Below are 26,530 nucleotides of genomic sequence, written 5' to 3'. Positions count from 1 at the left end.
ATCTGTGAGCATTTTATTTTAATGTTTGCACGTTTCATATTCTGCAATTTCACTTGAAGTTCGTCTTCAACCTGAGAACTCTCCTTTCAGCTTTGCCTTTCCTTCACCACCCACCCCTTTTTATCCCTTCCCATTTTCTCTCGTTCTTTTCTCTCGTTTAGTGGTTTTGGCAAGCCGCTGAGGGTGGGAACAGCCAAGGTTTTACCTTCCTAAGGCTTAAGGCAGCTCTGTCTGTTCGGGCAGATAACAGATATATGAATTATCATAAGTTAGACTTACTTTGCAAATTTTTATTGGTCAAGAGCATACAGTCAATATACAGTATCGTGTAAAGGTGACATGATAACCAAATATCTGTAGATATTCTGTCATCGTGTCGAGTTCAAAGTTTCCAAGCGCCTCTTCCATGTACTGCTCCTATACTTTCAAAACTCAGAAAGGTGTCTTTTCTGATATTCTTAAAAAATGCATCATAAAACAATTATCGAATCCGGTTTTTGTGTGATATCATGGATTATTAAACCTCAAGCATTTTCATCTGCTTCCACGGCCTTCCGGCTTCGGCAGATAACGCAGGCTTCATGATTATTCATGATATCATACTCAACCTTATTCTATAATTGTCTTTTTCCCCAGTGCTTGGATTATGTTGGTTCATATGTGATTACCACTTCATGGCAGTAAAATATGTTACATCCGTTAGTTATTGATTAACTCTACCCTAATAGTGTAGAGATGTGTACTTGTTTCGTATTCCACAATATCATTTATGGTTCGCCTCAACCTGAGAGCTCGCCTTTGTTTTTTAAACACCCTTTGCCGCCCGTGGGCTGTATCAGGGAGACAGCCTCAGTCTTACCTTCCCCTTGCTGCAGCTTTTCTTCTTCTGGCATAAACTGATTCAGCTTTTGTTTTCTTAATACTTCTAACAACATCTCTTGCGTGATTTACATTTCAATCAGCGCTTCAACATCTAGTTCTGCGTCAACATCATCTTCGACGTCATCCAGTGTTTCAACACCAACTACAACGAGGTATGAAGGATATTTTTGACACAATGTTTTTGGATTTCTTAACGAGTCAATTTTTTTCACAGCATAACTTAACACTCGGACGTATTTATTTCATCAAGATGATCCCATCTAGTCTAGAGTTAATAGTTGAGAAACACATATATTGTAACTTTGTCTGTTGCTCTCGTTAAATAACGTTTTATTTCTGGTGTTCAGTGTCTCTACATCGACTTCTGCGTCTACGTCATCGTCAATTTCAACATCGTCTAGTGCATCCACTTCTTCAAGGTGTGTGTTGATTTTATTTCAATTTTACTTTAGAAAAATGAAGTATATTATACATATTACCTTTATTTTTTTACGAGAGAAAAAAAATTTCTGCCATAAAGTATCGTGGCTTTCCTTTTGGTTAGTCTTTAGCTGATAAAAGGTAATTAATTTCCCTTTAATACCCAAAGGCTCCTGTAATCATGGTGACCTTTTCATTCAAAACATTCCTAAAAATTATGAAACATATTATAGTGTCTCGACGTCAAGTTCGGCGTCAACATCATCTAGTGCTTCGACATCGTCGTCAGTTTCAACATCGTCGAGCGCTTCAACATCGTCTTCGGCATCGACGTCGTCTAGTGCTTCAACATCGTCTTCGGCATCAACATCGTCGAGTGCTTCAACATCATCAAGTGCTTCAACATCGTCTTCGGCATCGACGTCGTCAAGTGCTTCAACATCGTCGTCAGCATCGACATCGTCGAGTGCTTCAACATCATCAAGTGCTTCAACATCGTCGTCAGTGTCAACATCATCAAGTGCTTCGACATCGTCTTCGGCATCGACGTCGTCGAGTGCTTCAACAACGTCGTCGGCATCGACATCGTCGAGTGCTTCAACATCATCAAGTGCTTCAACATCGTCATCAGCATCTACATCGTCAAGTGCTTCAACATCATCGAGTGCTTCAACATCGTCGTCAGTCTCGACATCATCAAGTGTCTCAACATCCTCGTCAATTTCGACCTCATCAAGCATTTCGACATCATCTTCGGCATCGACTTCATCAAGAACTTCAACATCGTCATCGGTGTCGACCTCATCTTCTGTTTCGACACCAACTACAACAAGGTATTCATTGCATAGTTTCATCCCAGGCGCCTTAAAATTTTCTTTAGGTTAAGACAACAGCTTCAATATAACTCACTTTTATTGGTGTGCGTATGTTTCTATCATTTATTACATGGCTTTGGCTTGTGGCCAATGTAACGTGCACTCTGATTGGCTGAGAGCAAGTTGAGAGAAACATAATACAGCACTAATGCCAAGGGCCGAGTACGGATAATACAAATTAATAAGAGCATAAAATGTCAAACAAGTACCGCAGCGTCTTTTTGTGCATTTTGAAACTGTGAGCCATGAGAACTATGAAGGCAGATAAACTGCCAGAAGAAGTACATTCAATCCTATACAAGTAGTTAAAATTTTAGAAAAACTGCAAAGGTGTCGTGTTAAATTAACCACGAGATTGCGCTAGAAAGAATGAGGTAAACAAAGGAGAACACATTCAAGCTCGCGACTAAGAAACACAAATATCGTTAATAACTCACATCGGAAAGCTGTCAGTGACATGATGACAATCCACAAAAATTTTTCCTTAATATCTCATGTAAAGAAATGGTTTTTGATTTAATGGCTGGTAACCTTGAGGGCACGAGTGAAGGACAATCAAAGTTTGCCGATTCGTAACTAAAGCATGAATCGCTAAGTGACAACAAATGACTAAAGATCAAAGCTCCTCACACATGGTTTGGTGTTTCTCATCGATAGATTCCCTCGCAAGTAAACAAGTTTTAAATTAGCTGCCAGCAACATCAGACGTAAGCAGCCGAGAGAATATTTGTTGGCAGCAGAATTTTTGATTTAGTTTAGATATTTAAAAGTCTTGTTAAGATCATATATGAATCTCTCGGAAGGTGAAGATATATTATCGAAAGCAAAAGCAAACACTGACAGGGCTGTGCGTTTTAAGACATTTTTATTTCATTTTATCAAGAATCCGTTCGTGTTTGGAGTACTTTGAAGCAATTTTCTGTCATTTATGTTCGCACTAACGTTACCTTAATAATCGCACCAAATTTCTATTTAAATTTGGAACACCTCTATACTAGAATACTTTTTCATGGCTGTGAGAAAATGAATGTGTGTTGTGGAAGGAACATGTAAAGAAGTGGTGTCTTCCACGGGCTTGCGTTGAAAAATTCGACCTGGGGTTTGAGTTCCGTACTGAATAGGTAGATGTGCGCATCGTCAAATGTGAATTGAAGACTGCCTCTTAAATACGTTTTTTGCCTTTTCTGTTTGTAAGTCATATGCTATACATTTTGATAACCTTGACCACTAGCTCATTACTGGAAAATCTCAAACCTCTGCCAAGCCGCGTTGACCGAGTGACAGCGAGGTCAATCTTGCAAAATGTCAAATAGAGATTTTCTTATAATGACCGGTCGAGGTTATTAAGTAGTTGATAATTAGTGGTTCCTACCAAGTTTTTAACTAGGTTGCAAGATATTTCCCTGCAACTAAAGCTACATCATAATCGTCAGTTAGCCCGCAGAAAAATAGATCGTTCATAACTTTTGATAAAATCTAAGTTGTGCTTTGTATTTATAGTTTGAAGTGAGATCCTTATCGATATCTTTATTTCAGTGTGTCTACTTCAAGTTCATCCAGTGTGTCAACTTCTTCAAGGTACTGATTCGCATAATTTGGTTTAGTCAGGGTGCATCAAGCACGTGTGTATGGTTATAGCAACATGTTTTAAAAGCTAATTGATAAACTACATTAGTCTAGACTTGAAACTATGGATGGCATCGAAGGTGCGTTCTGATTGGTGACTCAAACTCTAAATATCCTTTGCCATTTACCTCTGAACACCAGAATTCGAACACATTATAATTGTAAAACTTTTTTTTTGCTAAATTATCTTATTGTTCTAGTATATTTTAGAACAACTATTCAACGCAGTGTTGGTGGTTAGCGTTGGATTTTCACCACGAATTTTTGCCGCTCGGTAAATATAACCGCCTCCACTTCGGTGAAAAGTTGTTCAATATCTGCCTTTCCAACAATTGAAATTCCTTCATTTCTCTTCAAGCGTGTCGACCTCAAGTTCTGCGTCAACTTCGTCAAGTGTGTCAACATCGTCAAGGTAGCGAAGAATACGATTGTTTTGCTTCACATTTTTATGATAAATTCACATGATCCATCTTTTATTTATTAATCGTAAAAATACCGTTCTGACCATCGGCTTTATTTCATTTTATTGTTTTTATTGAACTAGGAGATTGCGTCAAGTTCATTTGTGTTTTTATTTTTATCAATCAGTGCGTCAACTTCAAGTTCTGTGTCCACGTCATCATCGGCATCGACATCATCAAGTGTTTCAACACCAACCACGACGAGGTAAAATGATATGTAAGAGACCTTCTGTCTAGACTTCAAAGCTGTCCAAAGAAAAAATTTCCACGGTTTATCTCTTTCGTTTGAACCACGCCTTAAAATTACTCATCGAGATGGAGGTGTTACCGAGAGCAACTCAAGCTTGATGAGTGCTCTCCAATCTTTTTGAGTGCTTCATATTTCGACGAATGTGCACCTTATCTGGGAAGCCATTGTTTCATAACATTTTCTACACAGTTGATAATGTATTCTTTTTTTATCGAATCAATGTCTTTAAGAAACAAATTAAAAGATGATTCTCCAAGGGCAAGTTCTGCTGAAACTAGGACAGTTAAATAATTACCATAAAAATGTTACGGTTTTAGTCAGATTGTCTTCAACAGAAATCAATATTCTTGGGTATTAGACCTCAAAGTCGATATGCAAATTTTTATTAATCAGCGCGTCAACTTCAAGTTCTGTGTCTACGTCATCATCAGCATCAACATCGTCAAGTGCCTCAACATCGTCGTCATTATCGACATCATCAAGTGCTTCAACGTCGTCGTCAGTATCAACATCATCAAGTGCTTCAACATCATCGTCAGTGTCAACTTCATCAAGTGTCTCTACGTCGTCGTCAATTTCGACTTCATCAAGTATTTCGACATCGTCGTCTGCATCAACTTCATCGAGCGCTTCAACATCATCATCAGTGTCGACATCATCTTCTGTTTCAACACCAACTACGACAAGGTACACACTGCATAAATTTAGTTCATTCTCGTGTAACAGTATGGATTTCAAAATCTCATATCGTAGCATTTTGAGACAATAGCGGTACAACTATAACTTTGACAGGTGTGTTTTTGTTTCTGTAATATCTTCTTTCATATCAGACAAGTTCTAAGCTAGGTTGCTAGCCATTTCCCCGTAACCAAAAAATATTTAACGCTTCACCACAATTTCTGAGAAACCCGTTAGACAACCTTAAAATGGGTTTTTAAGCACTTACGTTTAAACTTTAATTGTTCTTGTTGTTATTTCAGTGTGTCTTCTTCAAGTTCATCAAGTGTGTCAACTTCTTCAAGGTATTTAGACTTTTTTTTCCAAGTTAAAGTGCACGAGACACAATTAAATCAACATGTTGTGAAGACTTTATAGATAAAATACTTCAGTTGCTTTTACGACGCTTGAAATCTGGTAATTTTCTTGTAGTGTGTCGACATCAAGTTCTTCATCAACCTCATCTAGTGTGTCAACATTGTCGAGGTATTAAAGATCATGTTCTTATGTTGGATCTCCATGTTAACTGAAAATGGTTTATCGCGTCATTTATGAGTCGTAAGAAGACCAGTTGGATCATTGCCAATATTTCAAGTTCAATTTGTTCTGCAAATGATCCATACTTTCAATTACCTTTCGTAAGCGGATTGTTGAAATCGTCGCCTACGTTTTGGTTGTTTTTGGCTTTTTATATGTAAACTATGACAATATTTTGGTATGTTTTATTATCCAATTAGTACTTCAACTTCAAGCTCAGCATCCACATCATCATCGGTGTCGACCTCGTCTATTGTTTCAACTCCGACAACAACGAGGTATGAATATTATTTTAAAACCTTATTTCCGGACTGTTACATTTATCCATTTTTTTCTCGACTTAGTTAGGACTAATAGTAATATAAGTACCCTTGACCTCAGCTCTCTGTAAAAGTTGCCTCGTTGGTTTTCAGTGTCTCTACTTAAAAAAATCATGTGTATTCCGATTAATCTATGCTGCCTTTTTCTCAGGGTATTCACCTCAAAGTCTGTCTCGACGTCATTTAAGCCTCAAACAGAAACAAAGGTATCAACGAGGTTTCTCTCATCGTACACTCTTTCGACAGCCTCCGAAACCGTTTTTTCATTGCCTTCTAGGTGAGTTGACGACTTACTTCCATAGTTATACATAAATTTGATTACTTAGATTCCAAAAAGTTACCTCCTCAGGACTAAATAGGAATATAACATGTTGACAGGCCCAAAACTCACTAGAATCAATAAAAACGTCTTAGAGCAGCTTTAACTTTGGAATGATTTTATGGGTGAGCGATAATGTCAAATAGCTTTCTCTTTATTCCCATTTTTAACACATGTTTTCAAGGATTCCCCCCTCGAACATGCAGCTTTGTATCTCTGCTGTTCATTAGCATTGGTGAGTTTTGTTTCCGTCACTCCGGTGATATTGAAATTAAAGTCGTATTCATGCAAAAGGGAAGTCTTAAGACTTTCAAGGTTGTGGTTCAGACCAAGGACATTGTTGTGGAAAATTGATGGGACACATTCAGTTGTGCCCTTTAACAACTTGATTTTCATTTGCCTTAAACTAAGTGTTAAGAAATACCGACCGGGTATTCTTCTATTGACAGGATTATCATTAGAATTCAAACTATAATCTTAAGCTGTATTTAAAAGGAAACAGAAATAAGTCAAACAAACTACTAAGTATGTCTTGCTCACGTTTAGATTTCAGAAATATCGAGGAGGAATTATTAAATTGGCCATGCATTTTAGCTAAATCTCTTCCACAGCTAAAATATGTTAAGTGTTTTGTTTAAATGGAATTTCTTTGGTTTTAGAACTACATTTCATTTAAATGCTACGCGTAATGATATTAAGTTCTACTTACCCGCCAAGATACACTAAATCTGCTGGAGAGACAGAAAGTTTTCGCTCTCTCAGCTTGGATAGGTCTTTAAGTGATTAAGACTAATGGGCACCAATGAATTTCTCTCAAGGAGAAGGATTGCATCCCCTATCACTATTTTTAGTTATATGCACTGTGCACTGTTTTGCAGCCCAAAACAAATGTCGTAATTTGGGCGTCAGGTGACTATAAATCGTAAATTGGTTGGATCACAGGTGAAGAATGATGCCCCAAATCACAGTATTAAGTTGGCAAGCGTTACCTCTTAAAGTTTAAAACACTCCGAGCCATCTTTTTTGAAAATTTGCAAATGATAAGGTGTAGTTGTCTTTGGCCGCCATTGTCGATAGTGGCATTCCGAAATAGAATCCTGTCAATGTTTGTGGCCAAGACATCGACTCCAGGGTCAGAGAGCAACTTTCATGAGCTGGTTTCTCTTCTTTAATCTGTGGTACGCCATCGACCCTGAGGTTGTATTGATAACTACGATGCAGTATTTTACCAACAGCTTTGCTTATCTTGTCTACATTTGATATTAGCAAAATCTAACCTTTAAGCAACTGTTAAAAGACAAAATTGGCATCGAGCAAATATTTTCATTATAGGTGATTTTTGACTTATTTGAACGTGAAAATAAATAGAAAAAATATATTAGCACATAAGCCACTTTGTAAAAAATTGTAATAAGCCAGTTGATCATTTCTTATTCCTTTTGGCGGTCTCATCTTATAGGTGTAATTTAGCACGCTTGACACCTCTTATACTTAGAGGTGACTTTAGGTGTAAACATGTAGTACTTTTCATCTTCAGCAATGAAGTTGTGATTAGATAACTTATGGGGCTAGCACGTAGCTCTTTCAGGGGTGGTACCTTGGGTGTGCCCTTTCTTCTCCGGGTTTTGTGTTTATTCTGCTGTTATGCAACAGCCTTCAAGGACTATTTTCTCTTGAGACATTATTTCAAGTATGATTTTAATTCTGTTAGTAAGTTTGTTATGATTTTTATTTTGTCAATCTTGTTTTTGTTTACCCGAACTTGACCGTAAGACTGAGAGATTGAAATTAGAAAGACATTTCATAAAGCGTAAACATCGCGAAGTTGTAATTCGATAGTTAAGTGTAAAGGCATGACAAAGGTTAGAGATTGACAGCTCCGTAAGTGTCACCTTTATAAGCGGTGACCCACACTTTCCCAGAGATCAGAGCTAGTCCCAGTTGTAATAACTTGAGTAATAAAAGAGAGAATAAAAGAAATAGTCAACTAAACGACGACTGTCAGGAAATTATTTCTGAAAAAACGCTGCATGGCCTTGGTATTCAATCAGGTGTTCCATCTTTTTCTTAATGAGTTCAAATTTTGCTCTTAAGTTTCCGAGTCTTCTTCTCAAGTGTTCATTTCATTTTGAAGAGTTTTAACATTTTCTGTGTCCTTGTATGCCATATTTGCATAACTGAAGCGTTTTAATAGAATGACAATTTTTTTGCTCAGAAATTCAATTTATAAATACTGAGCGCTCTCTGAAGCGTCTGCTAAGTACAAAATGCTGTTTATAGAAAGTTTGATCCGAAAAATTCATCCATGTTTTTATTTTATGCACCTACTTCAAGTTCATCAAGTGTGTCAACTTCCTCAAGGTGATTGAAATTTGTTTTGAGGTTGAGGTGCATCGAACTCAAATTTAATTGTATTAAAATGCTGTGAGGATTTTAAAAATTAACTACTTTGTTTCCCATTCCGACATTTTTAAATTTTGTTGTAGTGTGTCGACATCAAGTTCTGCATCAACTTCGTCAAGTGTCTCAACATCGTCCAGGTAACAAAGAATATGATGGTTTTACATCAGATCTTCATGTTAACTAAAAACAGTTGATCGACTCATTTATCAGTCGTAAGAGGACCAGTTGAATCGTTGCCTCTATTTTTATTTTATTGTAATTCGCAATTGATGCATAGTTTCATTTGCCTGTGGTTAGTGGCTTGTGGCAATTCTTGTTTTTGTTTCAATTTTCTCTCTTTTTTTATTGTATATATAAAATGTGACATATTTTGGTGTGTTTTAATTTCAATTGGTGCTTCAACTTCAAGTTCTGCGTCAACATCATCATCATCGGCGTCAACGTCATCGAGTGTTTCGACTCCAACAACAACCAGGTATGAATGATGATATATTTCAGACTATGTTTCTGGAGGTGTCCATTCTTTTGGTTCTCGACTTAATTTATACTCTGCGAAAAAGATACCCAACCCCTTGTCCTTGTTCTTTAGTAAAAGTAGACTAGTCGGTTTTTAGTGTTTCTACTTCGAGTTCCGCGTCCACATTTTTGTCAGTTTCATCATGTGTATCCACTTCTTCAAGGTAATTTTTGACGATTTTTATATTATTCGAAGAAGTCTAGTTCGATGCAACACGTTACCTTTTTCTCAAATTTCTTTGTAAGAGAAAAAATGTTTATTTTAGGATAAATGTCATTTTAAACGTGTGTTGACGCAATTTTCACTTGTTATTCATTATCTACTGCATTATTCTATATTGATGGCTCCCAAGAAGCTAGAAATTGTTTTAACGTCTATAGTTCCAAGAGAAGCAATTGAAGCTTTGTCTTTGAAAGTGAAGTTTGTTTTGAGAATTTAATTAAACCTTCAACAAAGTGATTGTTTTCTGAAACAATGATTAATATTTCTTTTTAGTGTGTCTACATCAAGTTCTGCATCAACATCATCAAGTGCTTCAACCTCTTCTTCTGTATCGACATCATCAAGTGTTTCGACTTCGTCCTCAATATCAACTTCATCAAGTGTATCAACATCGTCGTCAGTGTCGACATCATCAAGTGCTTCAACATCGTCGAGCGCTTCAACATCGTCGTCAGTGTCTACTTCATCGAGCGTTTCAACATCGTCGTCAATTTCGACCTCATCGAGCATTTCAACATCAACTTCTTCGTCAGTATCGACATCATCAAGTGCTTCAACTTCGTCGTCAATATCAACTTCATCAAGTGCATCATCTTCTGTCTCGACGCCAACTACAACAAGGTAAGCGCTTCATAGACTCACTTCAATCTCGTATGGGACTTTAATGTAATATCGTCAACTCTTTAGGTAATAGCAATGCAACTGAAACTTTGACTGGCATGCTTTTATATCTAATATATTTAGTTGACATCGTACCACTTACAAATAAGGATCCAAGTGTTTCTCAATGTAACCAAAAGAATATCATGTCTTATCAGAATTGCTGAGAAAGACCTTCTGATTATGGTTTGTTTAAGGACATATACAGTTTGATCTGAGATTTTTGTCGATGTTTTTATTTCAGTGTGTCTACTTCAAGTTCATCGAGTGTATCAACTTCCTCAAGGTATTTAAGTTAAGATCGATCAGACTCAGATGTAGCTGCAGCTACTTTATTTTAAGCTTCTAAAGATAAACTGCTTATTATAAAAACACTTCAAATCCTTTTATTTTTCTTGTAGTGTGTCCACATCCAGTTCTGCGTCAACATCGTCAAGTGTCTCAACGTCGTCAAGGTGAGAAAGAACACGGTGTTTTTACGTTAGCTCATAACTGTAACTGGAAAAGTCGATTTTATCAACGATTATTTAAGAGAGGGCCAGTTGGATCATTGCCTTTATTTTCATATTATTGTGTATTTTAAATGAATCAGTGTCATTTGCCAGTTGTTGGTGAACTTTTACATTTTTTTTTGCATTTTGTATGTAAAATTTGACTTATATTTTGGTTTATTAAACTTTCCAATCAGTGCTTCAACCTCAAGTTACGCGACAACATCATCATCGGCGTCTACGTCATCGAGTGTGTCAACACCGACAACAACGAGGTATAAATGATATTTTTGAGTCCTTGTTTCTGAACCACTTTAGGAATCCGTTTTGTATTTTCTCGACTCTACTTTGTCATCACATGGTCATAATTTAATACATCTATTATTTCAAGGTCGGTGTTGATGTATTTTAAAATTTTCTTTATTATTAGAGATAATTCATTTTTGTACAACATGTTAGTTTTATCTCAAGGTTATTTAAAAAGATTAAATATGATTTGTTTCAGATCATTTTTATATGAATTACCTTTTGACGGAGTTGGACAATTTTTTTTAGTACAAACTTAGGTTGGTTTGTCAGTACTCACTGTAATTGGCTGACGAAGTAAACATTTCTGGCATGTAGACACAAATGTTTCCTCGCTCCTATAATGTTTTTATGTCAATGAGTTAAAAAGTAGCAATTTAACCCATGTCATCAATTATTTTTTCCAAATAAAGTTTCTTTTGACACTTAAAATAGATTTTCACTAAAGTTACCGTTCCCCGTAATATTGTATAATATCTCTTTATAGTTTCCCTACAACAAGTTATACAACAACATCATCAAGCGTTTCAACGTCATCGTCAGCATCGACGTCATCAAGTATTTCAACATCGTCGTCAGTATCAACGTCATCTAGTGTCTCCACATCTTCATCGATTTCGACCTCATCGAGCATTTCCACATCGTCGTCGGCATCAACATCATCGAGTGCTTCAACCTCGTCGTCAGTGTCAACATCATCATCAGTTTCCACATCCTCCAGCGCTTCAACGTCGTCCTCAGTTTCGACTTCATCAAGTGTATCAACATCGTCATCAGTGTCAACATCATCAAGTGCTTCCACATCATCATCAGTGTCGACTTCATCAAGTGTGTCAACCTCATCGTCAATTTCGACTTCCTCGAGCATTTCGACATCATCATCGGGATCAAGCGCCTCAACATCATCGTCAGTGTCGACATCATCTTCTGTTTCGACACCAACTACGACGAGGTAAGGACCTAATGTTGTTTAGATTACAGGAGATGCGACCATTTGTGACCCCGCCATACGATTTCAGGGAGAAAGGTGATAACACGCAAACAACACACCAACACAACACGTTTAGCGTGTCTAATATACGCATATATTGTTTTTTAACCAATGAAAGACACTGTCTTGTTTCGGTCAAGTTAGCACGCTTGGTCTTTTCTTTGGTTAAGCGTGACCGATGTCACGCTTAGCGTGTAAGTTAACACAGTTTAACACACGAAAACGAAATATTGCTGAATATTGTATTGGTTTATCCAAATCTTTTTCTTTAGAACTCAATTTCATCCAAATGTGATAAGTAAACTAGAATATTGGTGAACAGACGAGTGAGAGAAATGGATTTTAACGCTGTATATTTCCGAGGATCATTTTGATTTTCATTATTTTTTTTACTGCATTGATTGAATGGAGTTTAAGGCACGTGACTGAGCGCATGACTATCGTCCGCATGAGTTTTCAAAATGCGAAAGAAACATTGTTCCTCACTTTGGGTCCCGTTGACCATCCCCTTAACACCACTCTGGCCGTTGATGGAATATTCGGATGGATTATACTTTAACACAGACGTTTTGGCCGTTTATGGCTGTCTTTTATGGTGACTTTTGAGTATCTTGTGTAAGTTAAGTTGTTTGCGCGATCGTGCCAAATTTTTCGTTCTGGCAGTGGGTTAGATTTTGGTCTTCAACATGCTACTAAAAATCGAGAGTCACTTCTCCACATAAAAAAGTAAGAAGTGTCTGCCTTAAATTCTTGAAACTTGTTCGCGGCGAAATGTTTCAACTTTGTTTAATTTCTGATCAGAAAGTTGATAATTATAAAACACCAATACGAGCTTTAGTTGATTGACCTAGTAATATTACTGCAAGAATTAGAGTACTTTGACTGTATAATGATTACTCTAGCTTTACGTTCAGTTGACTTGCGGGCTGAACACTTGGTTACACACTAGCGTGCTGTGTTTGCCCACATACTAACTTCTTGCTCACGCTTCACTGTTCAACAGCGCCCGTTCTAATGTTTCTAGTGTGTTATATAAAACAAAATTGTGCTCTAGCGTGCTCAGCAAGCGTGTTATAGGCAATTTCGGTTTTCAAGCGGAAACGAGTTGTGAGTGTGCTCCCGAAGAGCTGGGTTAACTACAGCCACACTTAGCTTATGAAAGTAGTCCCTTTAGGAGAATCGGCCTCTATTTCCACGCTGAAGAAACTTTGGCAAATTGGTAAATACGTTCACATAGGATTAAAACCTATTTTTATCTCTTAGCCTTTTTACAGGATCATATATACGATGTTGAAACTAAAACATTATTAATAAAAATCAAAAGTAGCCGTTGAAAAGAAAGTATTTTTATCAATGGACTTATATACCTATTATAGTCTATGTTTTTTAAAAGTGTTGGAAGTATAGATATCCAACTTAAAAGCAATTTTAAATGGATATCTCTTCAAGTAGCACAGCAACAACTCGATCAACTCAAGTTGAGGTGCTGCACATATGTATCATTTGTTTTATAATGTTACTTTTTGTCTCTTTTTAAGTGCGTCTACTTCAAGTTCGTCAAGTGTGTCAACTTCATCAAGGTATCAAGACAATATTACTTAATCACTAGATGTAATTATTAAATTAGTTTTACCCCGCGAACAAGTTCGTCAAGTTTGTCAACCTCATCAAGGTATCAAAACAGTATTACCTAATCCATTGACGTAATTTTCAAATTAGTTTTAACCCGTGAACAATCTACATAGACCAACAAAAAAACTATATAACCTGTTTTTCAAAGACAATTAAATATATTTTTAAATGTTTTATCAGTGTGTCAACATCAAGTTCAGCTTCCACCTCGTCAAGTGTCTCAACTTCGTCAAGGTAACGAAAGACGATTGTTTTGCATTACCTCTTACGCTCACTTAAATTCTTTAATCGTCTTATTTCTAATCTGTTAAGAGCATCGTTTTGAGTTCTGTTATCTTTGCTTGTTTCTATTTCTCATACTGTCGACATGAAGCCATAAAATGCCAATTTGTTTTTATTGATATTATCGTTTTTAGCGCTTCAACTTCAAGTTCAGTGTCAACATCTTCCTCGGCGTCGACGTCATCGACTGTTTCAACACCAACGACGACCAGGTATAAAAAGTGTCTTAAAGAACTTCTTTATAGACCTCGTTAGAAAAAAGCTTTATCCTCGTCTGTTTGTTAAACTACTTTACTTGTATTTTAGTGTTTCTACATCCAGTTCCGCGTCCACATCATCATCAATCTCTACATCTTCATCAGCGTCCACATCGTCAAGTGCATCAACGTCGTCGTCAGCGTCGACGTCATCAAGTGCATCAACCTCGTCCTCTTTGTCGACATCATCGAGTGTCTCAACATCGTCGTCAATTTCGACTTCATCGAGCATTTCAACATCGTCTTCGGCATCCACATCATCAAGCGCCTCAACATCATCATCAGTGTCGACATCATCTTCGGTCTCAACACCAACTACAACGAGGTATACACCTCAATGATTCAGATCAATCTCATATGAACATATGAGACTTGAATCTCATGTTACCACATTTCGAGACAATGATAGTACAATTATTACGTTGACCGGTATGCTCGTGTTGCTATCATATGTTGGTTGACATCTTACACTTTCTAAATCAGTTTTCTTCCTGTAACCGAACCGTTATTATACTCTATCCTGAAAGACCCCTGAGTACTCCTTATTATAAGTTTTTGAAGGAGTTAATTTTAAACTTTAGTTGTGCTGTGTATACACACGTTGATCTATAACTTTATTCCATGTTTTTATTTCAGTGTTTCCACTTCAAGTTCATCAAGTGTGTCAACTTCCTCAAGGTATTTAGGAGTTGTTGTAAATTTTGTTGTACCAGACACATAAGTAGTTTTATTAACATGTCCTAAAGGTTCAACCATAAACTACTTTATTTGCCTTCTCGACAATTACAATCTGTAATTTTTCTTGCAGTGTGTCCACATCAAGTTCTGCGTCAACTTCGTCAAGTGTCTCACCATCGTCTAGGTAACAAAGGACATGATGGCTTTACGTTAGATCTTTATGTCAACTGAACACAGTAACAAAGAATATGATGGTTTTACATCAGATCTTCATGTTAACTAGAAACAGTTGATCGACTCATTTATCAGTCGTAAGAGGACCAGTTGAATCGTTGCCTCTATTTTTATTTTATTGTAATTCGCAATTGATGCATAGTTTCATTTGCCTGTGGTTAGTGGCTTGTGGCAATTCTTGTTTTTGTTTCAATTTTCTCTCTTTTTTATTGTATATATAAAATGTGACATATTTTGGTGTGTTTTACTTTCAATTGGTGCTTCAACTTCAAGTTCTGCGTCAACATCATCATCATCGGCGTCAACGTCATCGAGTGTTTCGACTCCAACAACAACCAGGTATGAATGATGATATATTTCAGACTATGTTTCTGGAGGTGTCCATTCTTTTGGTTCTCGACTTAATTTAGACTCTGCGAAAAAAAGATACCCAGACCCTTGTCCTTGTTCTTTAGTAAAAGTAGACTGGTCAGTTTTTAGTGTTTCTACTTCGAGTTCCGCGTCCACATTTTTGTCAGTTTCATCATGTGCATCCACTTCTTCAAGGTAATTTTTGACGATTTTTATATTATTCGAAGAAGTCTAGTTCGATGCAACACGTTACCTTTTTCTCAAATTTCTTTGTAAGAGAAAAAATGTTTATTTTAGGATAAATGTCATTTTAAACGTGTGTTGACGCAATTTTCACTTGTTATTCATTATCTACTGCATTATTCTATATTGATGGCTCCCAAGAAGCTAGAAATTGTTTTAACGTCTATAGTTCCGAGAGAAGCAATTGAAGCTTTGTCTTTGAAAGTGAAGTTTGTTTTGAGAATTTAATTAAACCTTCAACAAAGTGATTGTTTTCTGAAAAAAAGATTAATATTTCTTTTTAGTGTGTCTACATCAAGTTCTGCATCAACATCATCAAGTGCTTCAACCTCTTCTTCTGTATCGACATCATCAAGTGTTTCGACTTCGTCCTCAATATCAACTTCATCAAGTGTATCAACATCGTCGTCAGTGTCGACATCATCAAGTGCTTCAACATCGTCGAGCGCTTCAACATCGTCGTCAGCGTCTACTTCATCGAGCGTTTCAACATCGTCGTCAATTTCGACCTCATCGAGCATTTCAACATCAACTTCTTCGTCAGTATCGACATCATCAAGTGCTTCAACTTCGTCGTCAATATCAACTTCATCAAGTGCATCATCTTCTGTCTCGACGCCAACTACAACAAGGTATGCGCTTCATAGACTCACTTCAATCTCGTATTGGACTTTAATGTAATATCGTCAACTCTTTAGGTAATAGCAATGCAACTGAAACTTTGACTGGCATGCTTTTATATCTAATATATTTAGTTGACATCGTACCACTTACAAATAAGGATCCAAGTGTTTCTCAATGTAACCAAAAGAATATCATGTCTTATCAGAATTGCTGAGAAAGACCTTCTGATTATGGTTTGTTTAAGGACATATACAGTTTGATCTGAGATTTTTGCCGATGTTTTTATTTCAGTGTGTCTACTTCAAGTTCATCGAGTGTATCAACTTCCTCAAGGTATTGAAATTTTTTTAAGTTAAGATCGATCAGACTCAGATGTAGCTGCAGCTACTTTATTTTAAGCTTCTAAAGATAAACTGCTTATTATAAAAACACTTCAAATCCTTTTATTTTCTTGTAGTGTGTCCACATCCAGTTCTGCGTCAACATCGTCAAGTGTCTCAACGTCGTCAAGGTGAGAAAGAACACGGTGTTTTTACGTTAGCTCATAACTGTAACTGAAAAAGTCGATTTTATCAACGATTATTTAAGAGAGGGCCAGTTGGATCATTGCCTTTATTTTCATATTATTGTGTATTTTAAATGAATCAGTGTCATTTGCCAGTTGTTGGTGAACTTTTATTTTTTTTTTTTGCATTTTGTATGTAAAATTTGACTTATATTTTGGTTTATTAAACTTTCCAATCAGTGCTTCAACCTCAAGTTACGCGACAACATCATCATCGGCGTCTACGTCATCGAGTGTGTCAACACCAACAACAACGAGGTATAAATGATATTTTTGAGTCCTTGTTTCTGAACCACTTTAGGAATCCGTTTTGTATTTTCTCGACTCTACTTTGTCATCACATGGTCATAATTAAATACATCTATTATTTCAAGGTCGGTGTTGATGTATTTTAAAATTTTCCTTAATATTTCTTGAGATAATTCATTTTTGTACAACATGTTAGTTTTATCTCAAGATTATTTAAGAAGATTAAATATGATTTGTTTCATATCATTTTTATATGAATTACCTTTTGACGGAGTTGGACAATTTTTTTTAGTACAAACTTAGGTTTGTTTGTCAGTACTCACTGTAATTGGCTGACGAAGTAAACATTTCTGGCATGTAGACACAAATGTTTCCTCGCTCCTATAATGTTTTTATGTCAATGAGTTAAAAAGTAGCAATTTAACCCATGACATCAATTATTTTTTCCAAATGAAGTTTCTTTTGACACTTAAAATAGATTTTCACTAAAGTTACCGTTCCCCGTAATATTGTATAATATCTCTTTGTAGTTTCCCTACAACAAGTTATACAACAACATCATCAAGCGTTTCAACGTCATCGTCAGCATCGACGTCATCAAGTATTTCAACATCGTCGTCAGTATCAACGTCATCTAGTGTCTCCACATCTTCGTCGATTTCGACCTCATCGAGCATTTCCACATCGTCGTCGGCATCAACATCATCGAGTGCTTCAACCTCGTCGTCAGTGTCAACATCATCATCAGTTTCCACATCCTCCAGCGCTTCAACGTCGTCCTCAGTTTCGACTTCATCAAGTGTATCAACATCATCATCAGTGTCAACATCATCAAGTGCTTCCACATCGTCGTCATTGTCAACATCGTCGAGTGCTTCAACATCATCGTCAGTGTCTACTTCATCGAGTGTGTCAACATCGTCGTCATCAGTGTCGACTTCATCAAGTGTGTCAACCTCATCGTCAATTTCGACTTCCTCAAGCATTTCGACATCATCATCGGGATCAAGCGCCTCAACATCATCGTCAGTGTCGACATCATCTTCTGTTTCGACACCAACTACGACGAGGTAAGGACCTAATGTTGTTTAGATTACAGGAGATGCGACCGTTTGTGACCCCGCCATACGATTTCAGGGAGAAAGGTGATAACACGCAAACAACACACCAACACAACACGTTTAGCGTGTCCAATATACGCATATGTTGTTTTAGCCAATGAAAGACACTGTCTTGTTTCGGTCAAGTTAGCACGCTTGGTCTTTCTTTGGTTAAGCGTGATCGATGTCACGCTTAGCGTGTAAGTTAACACACTTTAACACACGAAAACGAAATATTGCTGAATATTTTATTGGTTTATCCAAAGCTTTTTCTTTAGAACTCAATTTCACCCAAATGTGATAAGTAAACTAGAATATTGGTGAACAGACGAGTGAGAGAAATGAATTTTAACGATGTATATTTCTGAGGATCATTATGGTTTTCACTATTTTTTTTTACTGCATTGATTGAATGGAGTTTAAGGCACGTGACTGAGCGCATGACTATCGTCCGCATGAGTTTTCAAAATGCGAAACAAACATTGTTTCTCACTTTGGGTCTCGTATCATCCCCTTAACACCACTCTGGCCGTTGATGGAATATTCGGATGGATTATACTTTAACACAGACGTTTTGGCCGTTTATGGCTGTCTTTTATGGTGACTTTTGAGTATCTTGTGTAAGTTTAGTTGTTTGCGCGATCGTGGCAAATTTTTCGTTCTGGCAGTGGGTTAGATTTTGGTCTTCAACATGCTACTAAAAAATCGAGAGTCACTTCTCCACATAAAAAAGTAAGAAGTGTCTGCCTTAAATTCTTGAAACTTGTTCGCGGCGAAATGTTTCAACTTTGTTTTTTTTCTGATCAGAAAGTTGATAACTATAACACACTAATACGAGCTTTAGTTGATTGACCTAGTAATATTACTGCAAGAATTAGAGTACTTTGACTGTATAATGATTACTCTAGCTTTACGTTCAGTTGACTTGCGGGCTGAACACTTGGTTACACACTAGCGTGCTGTGTTTGCCCACATACTAACTTCTTGCTCACGCTTCACTGTTCAACAGCGCCCGTTCTAATGTTTCTAGTGTGTTATATAAAACAAAATTGTGCTCTAGCGTGCTCAGCAAGCGTGTTATAGGCAATTTCGGTTTTCAAGCGGAAACGAGTTGTGAGTGTGCTCCCGAAGAGCTGGGTTAACTACAGCCACACTTAGCTTATGAAAGTAGTCCCTTTAGGAGAATCGGCCTCTATTTCCACGCTGAAGAAACTTTGGCAAATTGGTAAATACGTTCACATAGGATTAAAACCTATTTTTATCTCTTAGCCTTTTTACAGGATCATATATACGATGTTGAAACTAAAACATTATTAATAAAAATCAAAAGTAGCCGTTGAAAAGAAAGTATTTTTATCAATGGACTTATATACCTATTATAGTCTATGTTTTTTAAAAGTGTTGGAAGTATAGATATCCAACTTAAAAGCAATTTTAAATGGATATCTCTTCAAGTAGCACAGCAACAACTCGATCAACTCAAGTTGAGGTGCTGCACATATGTATCATTTGTTTTATAATGTTACTTTTTGTCTCTTTTTAAGTGCGTCTACTTCAAGTTCGTCAAGTGTGTCAACTTCATCAAGGTATCAAGACAATATTACTTAATCACTAGATGTAATTATTAAATTAGTTTTACCCCGCGAACAAGTTCGTCAAGTTTGTCAACCTCATCAAGGTATCAAAACAGTATTACCTAATCCATTGACGTAATTTTCAAATTAGTTTTAACCCGTGAACAATCTACATAGACCAACAAAAAAACTATATAACCTGTTTTTCAAAGACAATTAAATATATTTTTAAATGTTTTATCAGTGTGTCAACATCAAGTTCAGCTTCCACCTCGTCAAGTGTCTCAACTTCGTCAAGGTAACGAAAGACGATTGTTTTGCATTACCTCTTACGCTCACTTAAATTCTTTAATCGTCTTATTTCTAATCTGTTAAGAGCATCGTTTTGAGTTCTGTTATCTTTGCTTGTTTCTATTTCTCATACTGTCGACATGAAGCCATAAAATGCCAATTTGTTTTTATTGATATTATCGTTTTTAGCGCTTCAACTTCAAGTTCAGTGTCAACATCTTCCTCGGCGTCGACGTCATCGACTGTTTCAACACCAACGACGACCAGGTATAAAAAGTGTCTTAAAGAACTTCTTTATAGACCTCGTTAGAAAAAAGCTTTATCCTCGTCTGTTTGTTAAACTACTTTACTTGTATTTTAGTGTTTCTACATCCAGTTCCGCGTCCACATCATCATCAATCTCTACATCTTCATCAGCGTCCACATCGTCAAGTGCATCAACGTCGTCGTCAGCGTCGACGTCATCAAGTGCATCAACCTCGTCCTCTTTGTCGACATCATCGAGTGTCTCAACATCGTCGTCAATTTCGACTTCATCGAGCATTTCAACATCGTCTTCGGCATCCACATCATCAAGCGCCTCAACATCATCATCAGTGTCGACATCATCTTCGGTCTCAACACCAACTACAACGAGGTATACACCTCAATGATTCAGATCAATCTCATATGAACATATGAGACTTGAATCTCATGTTACCACATTTCGAGACAATAATAGTACAATTATTACGTTGACCGGTATGCTCGTGTTGCTATCATATGTTGGTTGACATCTTACACTTTCTAAATCAGTTTTCTTCCTGTAACCGAACCGTTATTATACTCTATCCTGAAAGACCCCTGAGTACTCCTTATTATAAATTTTTGAAGGAGTTATTTTTAAACTTTAGTTGTGCTGTGTATACACACGTTGATATATAACTTTATTCCATGTTTTTATTTCAGTGTTTCCACTTCAAGTTCATCAAGTGTGTCAACTTCCTCAAGGTATTTAGGAGTTGTTGTAAATTTTTTTTATCAGACACATAAGTAGTTTTATTAACATGTCCTAAAGGTTCAACCATAAACTACTTTATTTGCCTTCTCGACAATTACAATCTGTAATTTTTCTTGCAGTGTGTCCACATCAAGTTCTGCGTCAACTTCGTCAAGTGTCTCAACATCGTCTAGGTAACAAAGGACATGATGGCTTTACGTTAGATCTTTATGTCAACTGAACACAGTCAATCATGTCATTTATCAGTCGTAAGAGGACTAGTTGAATCATTGCCTCTTTTATTTTGTGTTTTGCAAATGATCCTTATTTTCATTTATCTGTGGTTAGTGGCTTGTGGCAATTCTTGCTTTTGTTTTAATTTTTCTTCTTTTGTATTATATATGTAAAGTGTGACATATATTTTGGTGTGTTGCATTTTTTAATCAGCGCTTCCACTTCAAGCTCTGCGTCAACATCATCATCGGCGTCAACGTCATCGAGTGTTTCGACTCCAACAACAACCAGGTATGAATGATATACTTCCGACCATGATTCTGGAGGTGTCCATTCATTTTGTTCTAGACTTTACTTAGACTCTGCAAAAAAAGATACCTAGATCCTTGTCCTTATTCTTTAGTAAAAGTATACTTGTTGGTTTTTTAGTGTTTCTACTTCAAGTTCCACATTATCGTCGATTTCATCATCATCTAGTGTATCCACTTCTTCTAGGTAATTTTTGACGATTTCTATATTATTCGAGGAAGTCTAATTCGATGCAACACGTTACCTTTTTCTCAAATTTCTTTGTAAGAGAAAAAATGTTTATTTTAGGATAAATATCATTTTAAACGAGTTTTGAGGCAAGTTTCACTCGTTATTCATTGTCTCCTGCATTATCCTATATTGCTGGCTCCAAAGAAGCTAGAAGTTGTTCTAACGTCTATAGTTTAAAACAAGCAATTTAAGCTTTGTCTCTAAAAATGAAGTTTGTTTTAAGAATTTAATTAAACTTTCAATAAAGTGATTGTTTTTTTAATATAATGATTACTATTTCTTTTTAGTGTGTCTACATCAAGTTCTGCATCAACATCATCAAGTGCTTCGACCTCGTCGTCAGTGTCGACATCATCAAGTGCTTCGACGTCATCGTCAATATCAACTTCATCAAGTGTATCAACATCGTCGTCAGTGTCGACATCATCAAGTGCTTCAACATCGTCGTCATTGTCAACATCGTCGAGCGCTTCAACATCATCGTCAGTGTCTACTTCATCGAGTGTGTCAACATCGTCGTCAATTTCGACCTCATCGAGCATTTCAACATCGTCGTCTGCATCAACTTCATCCAGTGCTTCAACATCATCATCAGTGTCTACGTCATCAAGTGCCTCCACATCATCGTCAGTGTCGACATCATCTTCTGCTTCGACACCAACTACGACGAGGTAAGGACTTAATCGTGTTTAGTTTTTAATAGACGCGACTATTTTAGTTGTCTGAGCTAAGGAAAGCCTTTATGAGAAATACTACTCCTGAAATGCTTGGTTCGTTACATCCATACTGAGCTCACAATTGAAACGATTTTGATCTAAACCTTGTTTCCTAATGTAGTAGTCATTAATAATAGTAGTCCCATAAGTATTATCGGTCTTCATTTCCATACTGAATAACTTTGTCAAATAGGTAAATACGTTCACACAGGATAAAAATCTTATTTTTTTTTCTTATCTCTTTTAGAAGAACATATATATATGATATTGAAACTAAACCATTGATCGAAAAAATTAAAAGTAGGCATTTCCAATAAAGGAATTTTAGCAGTGGAGTTAAATACTTATTACACTCTAAGGCTTTTAAAACTGCCAGAAGTATAGACATCTAACTAAAAGAAATTTTAAATGGATAACTCTACAGGTGGGTTAATGGAATGAAAAGAAATCGGACTTGTTGGTAGCACAGCAAGAACTCAATTAACTCGTGCTGTGGTACTGTACTTATATTGCAGTTGTTTTCTCATGGTGGTTTTTATTTCTCTTTAAAGTGTGTCTACTTCAAGTTCGTCAAGTGTGTCAACTTCATCAAGGTATCAAAACAATATTACAAGATCTTCAGATGTAATTATCAAATCAGAATTACCCCGTAAACAAAACCACAAAGGCAATCAGAGAAACTATATAAGCGGCTTTTCTAACGCCATGAAATATTTTTAAAATATTTTATTAGTGTGTCGACATCAAGTTCAGCTTCCACCTCGTCAAGTGTCTCAACTTCGTCAAGGTAACGAAAGATGATCGTTTCAGATTACCTCTTATACTTACTTTAATGTTTGATCGTTTTAGTTTGTTAAGGGCATCGTTTTCAATTCTGTCATCTTTGTTCGTTTTTATTTCTCATACCGTCGACATAAAATCATTAAAATACCAATTTCTTTTTATTTATATTATCGTTTTTAGTGCTTCAACTTCAAGTTCGGTGTCAACATCTTCCTCGGTGTCGACGTCATCGAGTGTTTCAACACCAACGACGACCAGGTATAAAAATTGTTTCAAAGAACTCCTTTATAGACCTCGTTAGAAGAAAACTTTATCCTCACTTGTTTGTTAAACAACTATATTTGTATTTTAGTGTTTCTACATCAAGTTCTGCGTCCACATCATCATCATCAATTTCAACATCATCATCAGCGTCCACATCGTCAAGTGCCTCAACGTCGTCGTCAGCGTCGACGTCATCAAGTGCTTCAACATCGTCGTCAGTGTCGACATCATCGAGTGTCTCAACATCGTCGTCAGTCTCGACTTCATCGAGTGTCTCAACGTCGTCGTCTGCATCAACTTCATCGTCTGCATCAACTTCATCAAGCGCCTCAACATCATCATCATCAGTGTCGACATCATCTTCGGTCTCAACACCAACTACAACGAGGTATATACTGCAATGTTTGTTCAAGAACGTAAAATGATATGAGACTCAAATCTGATATTGCCACTTTTCGAGATAATAATGATAGAATTATTACCTTGACTGGTATGCTCTTGTTTCCATGATATGTTGGTTGATATCGTACACTTTCTAAATCAGATTTCTCCCTGTAACCACGTTATTATACTCTATTGCTGAAAGACTTGTGAACTCCCCATCATGAGTTTTTCAAGGAATTATGTTTAGACTTTAGTTGTGCTGTGTATACTCAGTCTTATCTATAATTTTATTCTATGTTTTAATTTTAGTGTGTCAACTTCAACTTCATCAAGTGTGTCAACTTCCTCAAGGTATTTAAGAGTCGTTTTTAAATTTTGGTGCATCAGAAAAATATGTAATTGTATTAGCATTTCTTAAAGATTCAATTAACAATTAACTACTCTATTTGCCTATAGGACAATTCACATCTGTAAATTTTCTTGTAGTGTGTCCACATCAAGTTCTGCATCAACCTCCTCAAGTGTCTCAACATCGTCAAGGTAAGAAAGAATACGATGGTTTTACATTAGATATTTATTCGAACTGAAGTAGGCGATTGTGTCAATGATTATTTGTAAGAGGACCGGTTGGATAATTGTGTTTATTGTTAGTTTATTGTGTATTGCAAATGCATCATTGTGTAAATTGCCAGTTGTTGGTGAACTTTTGTAATCATTGCCTTCAGTTGCATTTTTTTTTCATTTTTTATGTAAAATATGACATATATTTCGGTGTATTAAACTTTCCAATCAGTGCTTCAACCTCAAGTTCAGCGTCAACATCATCATCGGTGTCTACGTCATCGAGTGTTTCAACACCAACAACAACGAGGTATAAATGATATTTTTGAGTTCTTGTATTTTCTCGACTCTACTTTGTCATTACATCATTATTTAATACATCCACTTCTCCAAGGTTACTGTTGATGTTTTTTTCCTTTTTCTGATATGATTTGAGAGAACTCATTTTAATACTGCATGTTACTTTCTTATCAAATCTTTTTTCATAAGTATAAACATGTTTTGTTTCAGATCATTTTCATTTCAATACCTTTTGACAAAAATTGACAACTTTTTTAGTACATACTAAAGTTTGTATGTCAGTAGTGGTGGCGACGAGAACTTTTCTGGTTTGTAGACATAAATGTCTAAGTACCCATATAATGTTTTGATGTCAATGACTTAAAAATTAGCAATTTAACCCATGTCATCATTAGTTCTGTGTAAATGAAGTTTTTTTCGACACTTTACATATATTTTTAATAAAGTTACTATTTCCTGTAATATTGTATATCTCTTGATAGTGTCTCTACATCAAGTTCTGCATCAACATCATCTAGCGCTTCTACATCGTCGTCAGTGTCTACATCATCAAGTGTCTCGACATCTTCATCAATCTCGACCTCATCGAGCATTTCCACATCGTCGTCGGCATCAACATCATCCAGCGCTTCAACGTCGTCCTCAGTTTCGACTTCATCAAGTGTATCAACATCGTCATCAGCGTCGACCTCATCAAGTGTGTCAACTTCGTCGTCAATTTCGACCTCATCGAGCATTTCAACATCATCGTCGGCATCAACTTCATCAAGCGCTTCTACATCGACGTCAGTGTCGACATCATCAAGTGTCTCGACATCTTCGTCAATTTCGACCTCATCGAGCATTTCCACATCGTCGTCGGCATCAACATCATCGAGCGTTTCAACCTCATCGTCAGTGTCAACATCATCAAGTGCTTCAACTTCATCATCAGTTTCCACGTCCTCTAGCGCTTCAACATCGTCCTCAGTTTCGACTTCATCGAGCATTTCGACATCATCGTCAGTGTCTACATCATCTTCTATTTCGACACCAACTACAACGAGGTAAGGATTTAATCTTGTTTAGTTTTTAATAGAGTCGATCACTTTGTCTGACCTTTGGAATGCATTTATGAGAAATATTTCTACCTAAGAGTTGGGCTCACTACCTCCACACCTTGCTTACAACTTAAATGATTTTGATCTAAGCCTTGTTTGTAATGTAGTAGTCATTAATAAAAATAGTCCCAAAAGTATCCTCAGCCTTCATTTCCATTCTGAACAAACTTTGGCAAATATGTTCACTTTGGCTTAAAATAGACTCTTTTTCCTAGCCTTTTTACAAGAAACATATATATGGTATTGAAACTGAAACATTGATCGCAAAAATTAAAAGTAGGCATTTACATGAAAAAGTTTTATCCATGGCCTTAAATACTTATTATACTCTAAGTTTTTCAAAAGTGCCGGAAGTATAGATATCCAACTTACAAGCAATTTTAAATGAATAACTCTTTCAGTAGCTTAAAGGAGTGAAAAGAAACTGGAATTTCTGATAGCAAAGCAAAAACTCGATGAAATCAAGTTGAGGGACTGTACATATGTTGCAGTCGTTTTCTCATGTTACTTTTTATTTCTCTTTAAAGTGTGTCTACTTCAAGTTCGTCGAGTGTGTCAACTTCATCAAGGTATCAAAACAGTATTACTTCAT

At 36.5% G+C, this 26,530-nt stretch overlaps 2 protein-coding genes across 2 annotated transcripts in view; both read left to right on the top strand.

Annotated features, from left to right (window-relative positions):
* Nucleotides 1-6,761, top strand: part of LOC131798321 (pneumococcal serine-rich repeat protein-like) — a 45,028-nt gene extending 38,267 nt beyond the window's left edge. The window contains exons 59-70 of the mRNA XM_066159940.1: nucleotides 963-1,034; nucleotides 1,230-1,301; nucleotides 1,536-2,135; nucleotides 3,714-3,755; nucleotides 4,162-4,215; nucleotides 4,392-4,469; nucleotides 4,908-5,201; nucleotides 5,495-5,536; nucleotides 5,664-5,717; nucleotides 5,969-6,046; nucleotides 6,240-6,365; nucleotides 6,638-6,761. Coding sequence (XP_066016037.1) covers nucleotides 963-1,034; nucleotides 1,230-1,301; nucleotides 1,536-2,135; nucleotides 3,714-3,755; nucleotides 4,162-4,215; nucleotides 4,392-4,469; nucleotides 4,908-5,201; nucleotides 5,495-5,536; nucleotides 5,664-5,717; nucleotides 5,969-6,046; nucleotides 6,240-6,365; nucleotides 6,638-6,761 — 1,636 coding nt within the window. The remainder of the gene's footprint in view (nucleotides 1-962; nucleotides 1,035-1,229; nucleotides 1,302-1,535; nucleotides 2,136-3,713; nucleotides 3,756-4,161; nucleotides 4,216-4,391; nucleotides 4,470-4,907; nucleotides 5,202-5,494; nucleotides 5,537-5,663; nucleotides 5,718-5,968; nucleotides 6,047-6,239; nucleotides 6,366-6,637) is intronic.
* Nucleotides 6,762-8,712: 1,951 nt separating this feature from the next.
* LOC131798322 (platelet binding protein GspB-like) overlaps nucleotides 8,713-26,530 on the top strand; it is a 38,729-nt gene continuing 20,911 nt past the window's right edge. Inside the window, exons 1-38 of the mRNA XM_066159939.1 lie at nucleotides 8,713-8,768; nucleotides 8,894-8,947; nucleotides 9,220-9,285; nucleotides 9,823-10,170; nucleotides 10,454-10,495; nucleotides 10,611-10,664; nucleotides 10,898-10,975; nucleotides 11,494-11,958; nucleotides 13,536-13,577; nucleotides 13,810-13,863; nucleotides 14,046-14,123; nucleotides 14,218-14,493; nucleotides 14,805-14,846; nucleotides 14,977-15,030; nucleotides 15,354-15,419; nucleotides 15,959-16,306; nucleotides 16,590-16,631; nucleotides 16,756-16,809; nucleotides 17,044-17,121; nucleotides 17,643-18,182; nucleotides 19,757-19,798; nucleotides 20,031-20,084; nucleotides 20,267-20,344; nucleotides 20,439-20,714; nucleotides 21,026-21,067; nucleotides 21,197-21,250; nucleotides 21,504-21,581; nucleotides 21,720-21,785; nucleotides 22,118-22,501; nucleotides 23,098-23,139; nucleotides 23,280-23,333; nucleotides 23,510-23,587; nucleotides 23,682-23,981; nucleotides 24,287-24,328; nucleotides 24,464-24,517; nucleotides 24,771-24,848; nucleotides 25,321-25,884; nucleotides 26,466-26,507. Coding sequence (XP_066016036.1) covers nucleotides 8,713-8,768; nucleotides 8,894-8,947; nucleotides 9,220-9,285; nucleotides 9,823-10,170; nucleotides 10,454-10,495; nucleotides 10,611-10,664; nucleotides 10,898-10,975; nucleotides 11,494-11,958; nucleotides 13,536-13,577; nucleotides 13,810-13,863; nucleotides 14,046-14,123; nucleotides 14,218-14,493; nucleotides 14,805-14,846; nucleotides 14,977-15,030; nucleotides 15,354-15,419; nucleotides 15,959-16,306; nucleotides 16,590-16,631; nucleotides 16,756-16,809; nucleotides 17,044-17,121; nucleotides 17,643-18,182; nucleotides 19,757-19,798; nucleotides 20,031-20,084; nucleotides 20,267-20,344; nucleotides 20,439-20,714; nucleotides 21,026-21,067; nucleotides 21,197-21,250; nucleotides 21,504-21,581; nucleotides 21,720-21,785; nucleotides 22,118-22,501; nucleotides 23,098-23,139; nucleotides 23,280-23,333; nucleotides 23,510-23,587; nucleotides 23,682-23,981; nucleotides 24,287-24,328; nucleotides 24,464-24,517; nucleotides 24,771-24,848; nucleotides 25,321-25,884; nucleotides 26,466-26,507 — 5,165 coding nt within the window. The remainder of the gene's footprint in view (nucleotides 8,769-8,893; nucleotides 8,948-9,219; nucleotides 9,286-9,822; nucleotides 10,171-10,453; nucleotides 10,496-10,610; nucleotides 10,665-10,897; nucleotides 10,976-11,493; nucleotides 11,959-13,535; nucleotides 13,578-13,809; nucleotides 13,864-14,045; nucleotides 14,124-14,217; nucleotides 14,494-14,804; nucleotides 14,847-14,976; nucleotides 15,031-15,353; nucleotides 15,420-15,958; nucleotides 16,307-16,589; nucleotides 16,632-16,755; nucleotides 16,810-17,043; nucleotides 17,122-17,642; nucleotides 18,183-19,756; nucleotides 19,799-20,030; nucleotides 20,085-20,266; nucleotides 20,345-20,438; nucleotides 20,715-21,025; nucleotides 21,068-21,196; nucleotides 21,251-21,503; nucleotides 21,582-21,719; nucleotides 21,786-22,117; nucleotides 22,502-23,097; nucleotides 23,140-23,279; nucleotides 23,334-23,509; nucleotides 23,588-23,681; nucleotides 23,982-24,286; nucleotides 24,329-24,463; nucleotides 24,518-24,770; nucleotides 24,849-25,320; nucleotides 25,885-26,465; nucleotides 26,508-26,530) is intronic.

This window comes from Pocillopora verrucosa, chromosome 13 (genome assembly GCF_036669915.1).
Source record: "Pocillopora verrucosa isolate sample1 chromosome 13, ASM3666991v2, whole genome shotgun sequence".
Lineage (NCBI taxonomy): Eukaryota > Metazoa > Cnidaria > Anthozoa > Scleractinia > Pocilloporidae > Pocillopora > Pocillopora verrucosa.
The sequence above is the reverse complement of the archived record's forward strand: the minus strand, read 5'-3'. Positions and strand labels throughout refer to the sequence as shown.